Source organism: Oryza sativa, chromosome 7 (assembly GCF_034140825.1).
Source record: "Oryza sativa Japonica Group chromosome 7, ASM3414082v1".
Taxonomy (NCBI): Eukaryota; Viridiplantae; Streptophyta; class Magnoliopsida; order Poales; family Poaceae; genus Oryza; species Oryza sativa.
In genome coordinates, this window is record NC_089041.1 from 16192118 (window position 1) to 16198804 (window position 6687).

The 6687-nt window shown below is 44.6% G+C and overlaps 1 protein-coding gene across 1 annotated transcript; it reads left to right on the forward strand.

Annotated features, from left to right (window-relative positions):
* The first annotated feature begins 2052 nt into the window (after positions 1-2052).
* Positions 2053-5909, forward strand: LOC4343161 (ultraviolet-B receptor UVR8). The gene is made up of 6 exons (XM_015792121.3): positions 2053-2804; positions 3734-3943; positions 4028-4138; positions 4466-4834; positions 4922-5029; positions 5315-5909. The coding sequence occupies exons 1-6, from the start codon at positions 2490-2492 to the stop codon at positions 5654-5656; spliced, it is 1455 nt and encodes a 484-aa protein (XP_015647607.1). The 5' UTR covers positions 2053-2489; the 3' UTR covers positions 5657-5909.
* Positions 5910-6687: the final 778 nt, after the last annotated feature.

Below are 6687 nucleotides of genomic sequence, written 5' to 3' on the forward strand. Positions count from 1 at the left end.
ATATACCTTCAATGTGGGTTGCCCCTGAGTTGAGAACTTCTGGTACTATAAAATCAAAAAGGGAACTTTTAATGCTTTTCGAACTGGTTTTTCCTTAAATTAAGGGTCAAATAATTTTAAGTTGAACTCGTTTTCACTTTGAGGATCATGATTTTTATGGCAACACTTATTCACAAGCGAGAGGGCATTTTGAGACTCGTGGGTAAAAAAAAATATATGAAAATTTACTCTTCAAGGCTGTCCGGTTAGGCGCGCAGACGCGCTATCCAGTATCCACGTAGGATAGGAACAGTACGCGCTTGAAGTTTTACGAAAAAACCCTTTAGTTTGAGTTTAATTCGATCTAAGTCCCTCCCAAACAGTCTTTGAACTGATATTTTACGTTTAAGCCCTTACATAAACCAGATATTCGTCACGAAGAAGAGAAAAAAGTGAATAAGGGCTGTGCTTAAAATTGTCAAAACTGAAGGTTTTTTTTTCGCAAAGTGGCTCTCACAGATCCAAAACCCTAGCCGTTGTCTCTTGCTCTCTCCCTCTCTTGCCGCCGCCGCCTTTGCTTTCCTCTCGTGCCGCCACCTCTGTCTGGTGCCGTCAGTATCGTTTCGCGCCGCCGTCTCCGCCTCCGCGTCCGCCTTCGTCTTCCCCTCGCGCCACCGCCGCCCGCATCCCCTCTTCCATGTCATCTCGCCCTTTACCTCTCTCGCCGCCGCTGTCGTATCCGCTTTCTTCTCACGCCGTCACCTCTGCCTCGCATCGCCGCCTTCGCCTCCGCCTTTGTCTTCCTCTCGTGCCGCCGTCGCCCGCATCTCTTCCTCACTCTTGTAAGTATAATGGTGATAGAAATATTATGAGCAGCGAAGACTTGGACATAAAAGAAATTCTCTCATAATTTATTGGTGGTAGCATCAAGAATGGACCATGGTATGATTCTCGAGGGGTATCACCTATCACGAAAGAATTGTCACTTCGCTAGTGTTTGAAAAGAATGAACATGTGATAGTTGGTTTTCGGTGGAGTGTGCAATAAAAGGTTATGTCACTAAAGGATGTGCTCCAAGTATAAACATAAAAACATCGAGACATGATGCCACGAGAATCACTACACAGTAAGGAAAGCACGGGGTGGTGATAGAGTCATTAGTGAGTGCATGACTTTACCCATTAGGGTTCAAATCTTGCTACCCATAAATATTACGCGTACGTAAGTAAATATCAATAGGATTTAGTGTGATCATAAATATACAGCCAGTTTTTATCTCTCTGAGCGTGTGTGAAGAGACGCACTCGTGGAAGTGTGAGCGTGGTGTTGCATGCGCAGTGGTGTGTATCATGTTTCACGTATAATGGTGTGTCCGCCGTGTAACGGAAATAATGTAATAAGAAAAGAAAGAATCACAGCACAATAAAAGTCTCGAGCTGTAACCACACTATGTTGACAAGGGATTGGACAAAAACTCCTGTGACCGAACACCACCCGGGCTGGGGACGAAAAAATAATGTGATTAGATGGGAGCGAACAAAATCAACGAGCCGTTGGTGCTTTTGCTCCGCTAATAATGCAAAATTGCAATTTGCAACCCCACCATGCCATTTGCATTGCCCCTCGCCTGTCGCTGCCTGCGCCTTGTCCAGCCGTGGCGCCGAGTTGCCGAGGAAACCGATCGCCTGGCCGTGCCACCGTGCCGGGTCCCCATCGCCAACTCGCGCCCAATCCCGGCTTGACACGTCACCCCTGTAGGCGATAGTGCCCGCCACGTCCTCTTCCTCTCCTCCTCCCCCCGGGATCTCGAACCTTCTTTCCCCCGCGCGCACCCTCCAACCCCACTGACCCCCCGGCCCCACCCTCCACTGTCCCCACCTCGTCAGTCACCGCGAGGCCACGTGCCACCACCGGGTGAGTGTGACTTCTGACAGGTGAGGCCACCTGCCGCTGGGCCCACTGGTCAGTGGGTGACGGCGCCAGCTACTAGTGGAGGAGCCTCTGGATCCAAGCATTTTTTTTTATTTCCGGAGCCCCTCTTTAGTCTTTACTTGCGTGAAGAAAATTTCTCCTGCTCCTCCTCTTCTTTTTTATTTTTTATTTTTATTTTTCGTCCTCCTTTCGGTTCGTGCTCGTGTTCGTGCGTTGATGCGCTTGCGCGAGAGCGTATAAATCCTCGCGGATTTTCGGATTTGGAGGGATTCTTCTCCGCTTCCCCCGCCCTCAAATCGCACCCCGGATTTACTCCCCCAATTCCTCGCTCTGCTCTGCTGCTGGATTAGTGTTTCTTGGCGGGATTTGGTGAGCGATTGATTCGATTCGATTGGATTCGATTCGATTTGATCCGCCGGAGGGGAGGGGGGGAGCTCGCCGCGGAGTTCGTCGCCATTTCGATCCGTACGGCGGCGTCGGGGTCGGCGTCGTCCTTGGATGATTCCGATCGATCCAGGGGCAAGGCCGCCAAGATTTCGTCGGGCGGAGGCGGGGATCGCGGCGGGAGGGGTGGATCCATGGCGACGGGGGAGAAGGCGCCGCGGGCTTTCTCGATGGAGGAGCTCCCCGGCCACCTCATCGGGGAGGTCCTGACCTCCGGCCGCCTCGCCGCCGGGGACCTCGCGCGGCTCGAGGCCACGTGCCGCGCGCTCCGCCCGCTCGCCGAGCACGCCGCCTCCAGGCTCTGCGCCGCGCGGGCGGCGTTCGCGGCCATGGGCCCCGCCGCGCGCGGGGAGCTCCTGGAGCGGTGCGGCGGCAGCTGGAAGAAGGTGCTCAGGTTCCTGCAGTCCGTCGAGCAGTCCTCCGGCACCGTCCACACCTCCTCCGGCAACGTGAGGATTTCTTTGCTTCGCATCTGAATTCTGAGATACTAGTAAATGCAACCTTAGTTTGACTTTGTGTGGTGTAGGATAGCCTGGTAGAGATGATTGTGCTTGCCTCACACCTTTGCCCGTTTTAGGGATCCATGTTTGATCATGCATGCATGACTTTGTGAATTCGGAAACTTCGTGATAGGAATCGGATATCCACATTTGGATTACACTAGGGACAATGAAACATCTTAACACCAAGTTAAGGCATGCGTTTGTAGTCTATTGTGAGCTTTTTCTTTTTTTTTTTGCTTGTTATAGAATTAAGAGAGGTTGACCAGCTCATTCCTGATGAACAAAATTACTAACAATTCTATGATTTATTGATTTGTAAGTTGGCATGCTTCTGAATGAGGAGGATATGTGGACATTGGAAATGATTTATAATAAACATATGGTACCTTGTGTTTTTTCATTTTCTTTTAGATACGACACACTTGGCTGAATGGGAATATGTTGCTGATGCCTCAGTTGCTTTGAATCCATCATATCTTAGTTGTTTTTCTTACACTGATTGAATTTCAAGTCAGACATTTTAAAAATATATGGCGCATAATTATTTGGCGTGCCTACTGCATCAGATTGTTCTGGAGGGTGCCTAATTTACTTTTATTCTAGATTTTTTTTCTTTTATTAACATCCTAGCTCATCTGCTCTACCAGTTTGAGAGTATGCTCTATGTTGGACATGTTACTTATTGCCATTCTGCTATGCTTGCCAATATGAAGACCAAATGATCAACAAAAGTTGCATTGTTGCACTTGGGAATAGTTTCCCTCATGAACAATTCTATCTTTAGTATGAAACTGGAAAGTTAGATTTTCTTTTTAATGTTAGAAGACATTTCCAACCTGGTTTCTTATATATGTGAACATGCTGTATGTTTCCAGATGCAAGTAGCGACAGGAAGATATCACACACTTTTGGTCCATGACTCTTCTGTCTATTCTTGTGGATCCAGTTTGTGTGGGGTGCTAGGTCATGGCCCAGATACAACCCAGTGTGCGGCATTCAGCAGGGTTCCCTTCCCATCACTTTCTCGTGTTGTCAACATCTCTGCCTCTCACAACCATGCAGCTTTTGTCACAGAGTTAGGGGAGGTAATTGATGCTCATCTTAAACACTGTATATTGTCAATTGTAATATTTCTAATACTTTGAACGCTGTGAATTTTGTTCAAATAGGTCTTCACTTGTGGAGATAATTCATCATTATGCTGTGGTCACGGTGAGGTGGGGCGAACTATATTTCGACCAACCGAAATAAAGGCCCTAAAAGGAATTTCTTGCAAACAGGTGGACCCAATCATCTTTATTATCCTTTTATGTTCCATATCTCCTACAATGGAATAAATGCCTCTTTCAATTATTATATTTCATTTTGTAAAAACAGAACAATGCTCTAGTTATTTGATGCAACAGGAACGATGTTTTAGTTTTGTGGTCAAATTTATTTATTTGTTGATATAAAATGGAGGGAAGACCCTACTTTTTGTAACTAAATTTGTTAATAGACAATAAGGCTGTTATAGCCTTATAGGTAGTTGTTTCATATGTCTGGTCTAGTCAAGTCTGCAAAACTCTTCCTCTTTTTCTTAATTCTATCTATTCCCCTTTTTGCAGGTTGCCACTGGTTTAAGTTTTACTGTCATTCTTACAACGGATGGGCAAGTATATACATGTGGAAGTAACACACATGGCCAGCTTGGTCATGGTGACACAATAGACAGGGCTACTCCAAAGATCGTTGAATTATTTGAAGGCCTTGCTCCGGTAGTGCAGGTTGCTGCTGGTGCCAGCTATACATTTGCTGTAACGGATGATGGAACAGTTTATTCCTTTGGCTCTTGTACCAACTTCTGCCTTGGACATGGAGATCAGCATGATGAACTTCGTCCACGTGCAATCCAGTCATTCAAGAGGAGGAATATTCATGTGGTTCGCGTGTCTGCTGGTGATGAGCATGCTGTAGCTCTTGATGCACTGGGTTATGTAAGTATACACTGTTCAAGGAACTATCTGTTGTATGTTTTGATTGTTATGTATCTTCAGACAGAAGTTAAGGTTTGAAAATTTTAGGTTTATACATGGGGCAGAGGTTACTGTGGAGCATTAGGCCATGGTGATGAGAATGACAAAACTAGCCCAGAATTGATCAGCAGTTTGAAGAGTCAAGTTGCTGTGCAGGTGTGTTCCATATGTTTGCACCATTTTCCTTCTTACTTCATTAAGCATCGAAGAATAAACCTGGTTTAAACTATCATCAATCATGTAGATTAGGCTGAGGTAATATACTTTATGTAGCAAGAAATAGGGCATTGCTATGGTTTTCGTATTTAAAACAAAAGTTATGCATTGCTACATGCTAATATGATATAGGAGTTTCTTGTTCTAATAACAATCATATCTTGAAACAGAACTAGTAGTAGTTTCATGTATAAAGGCTTAAGTATGTTCCTTTAATTTTGACAGGTCTGTGCAAGGAAAAGAAAGACATTTGTTCTTACTGATGAGGGCTCAGTTTTTGCATTCGGATGGATGGGCTTTGGGAGTTTAGGGTTTCCTGACCGAGGATCATCCGACAAAGTAATGAGGCCTCGAGTCCTCGATAGTCTGCGTGATCACTATGTTTCACAAATTAGCACTGGCCTGTACCACACTGTTGCAGTGACAAACAGAGGCATTGTATTTGGGTTTGGGGACAACGAGCGCGCACAACTTGGGCAGGAGTACATTCGTGGGTGCTTAAAACCTACAGAAATAATGTTCCAGAAGAGTATGGAAGAAATAGTAATTGCGGCACCCAGCGGGTAAATTCAACTCCAAGATGCAATTTTAGTCCCAATAATATGCATATTGTTTCCATCCCAGGTTTCTTCTCTGCAAGTGTATTTTTATACTAGCTTTCAGTGATTTGTGAGTATATGGTAAACGGGAGAAGATCAAAGTTGGAGGACAGTGTTGTAGCTAAAGGAGCATATAGTGAGGTAATTTGGTGGTGTATTAAATAATTTAACTCGGCCATTTTCTCATGTATAAAAATTATTGGTGTGATTAGAGTGACAAACTATTTCTTTCCCTTGGCTCAGTTAGTTCAATCAAGTGTTGAACTGTTGGCTCTAGCACATTATCCTTCCTAGTTCATGATGGCTTAACTTTCCAAGTTTCTCTTCTTCTTGAATGCTAGCGAAATACCCATGCTTTGCTATCGGTAAAATGCCTATGTTTATTTAAATATATGTTATTTACTTGATTCAAACAAACACATGACTATCGCATGATATAAAAAATATCAGGGATTAATCTGTAGAACGTGCAAAAGTGATTGGTGGTGGGCTATTATGTTGCATAGATTCTCAAGCACTATTTTCTTTGATAACAGTGAGTTTACCCTTCTATATCCTTAAGAAGAGAATTTACTTATGTGTCAAGATGGAACAAAATTTTCCCGGTCAACCAGGATATGCACATAAAAAAAACAGCAGTGTGATTATTGTCTGTGGTCTTTGATGCGTTGGTGTCATTGATTGGTGGTATGCACGTGACATATGTACAAGAGGCGATTGCGGATAATGAACCACCACATGACATGACATGGGTGACATGCTTTCTGTGTTTGTTTCTTTTAGACGGCAACGCTTTCCAGGTACAGTTATTAAAAAACGATGTTGTGGTTGGCACCAGCCACTTGGTAACCACAAGCAATACCACCCTCAGTTTCTTCATCACCTGTACAGCGAACGAACGGTAGGTAAGCCCAACGTTTGTAGAATGAAATGCTTCGAAGGTTTTTCTTTCTTTAATTTGATGATGAAGCTTTGCATTTGAGATGTGGGTGTATCTGA

Excerpts from the sequence above, each read along its gene's own strand:
- LOC4343161 (XM_015792121.3), top strand. The coding sequence starts at position 2,490 with ATGGCGACGGGGGAGAAGGCGCCGCGGGCTTTCTCGATGGAGGAGCTC. Across the intron at positions 4,835-4,921 it reads CTCTTGATGCACTGGGTTAT|GTTTATACATGGGGCAGAGG; the intron begins GTAAGTATACAC and ends TGAAAATTTTAG. Across the intron at positions 5,030-5,314 it reads AGAGTCAAGTTGCTGTGCAG|GTCTGTGCAAGGAAAAGAAA; the intron begins GTGTGTTCCATA and ends TAATTTTGACAG.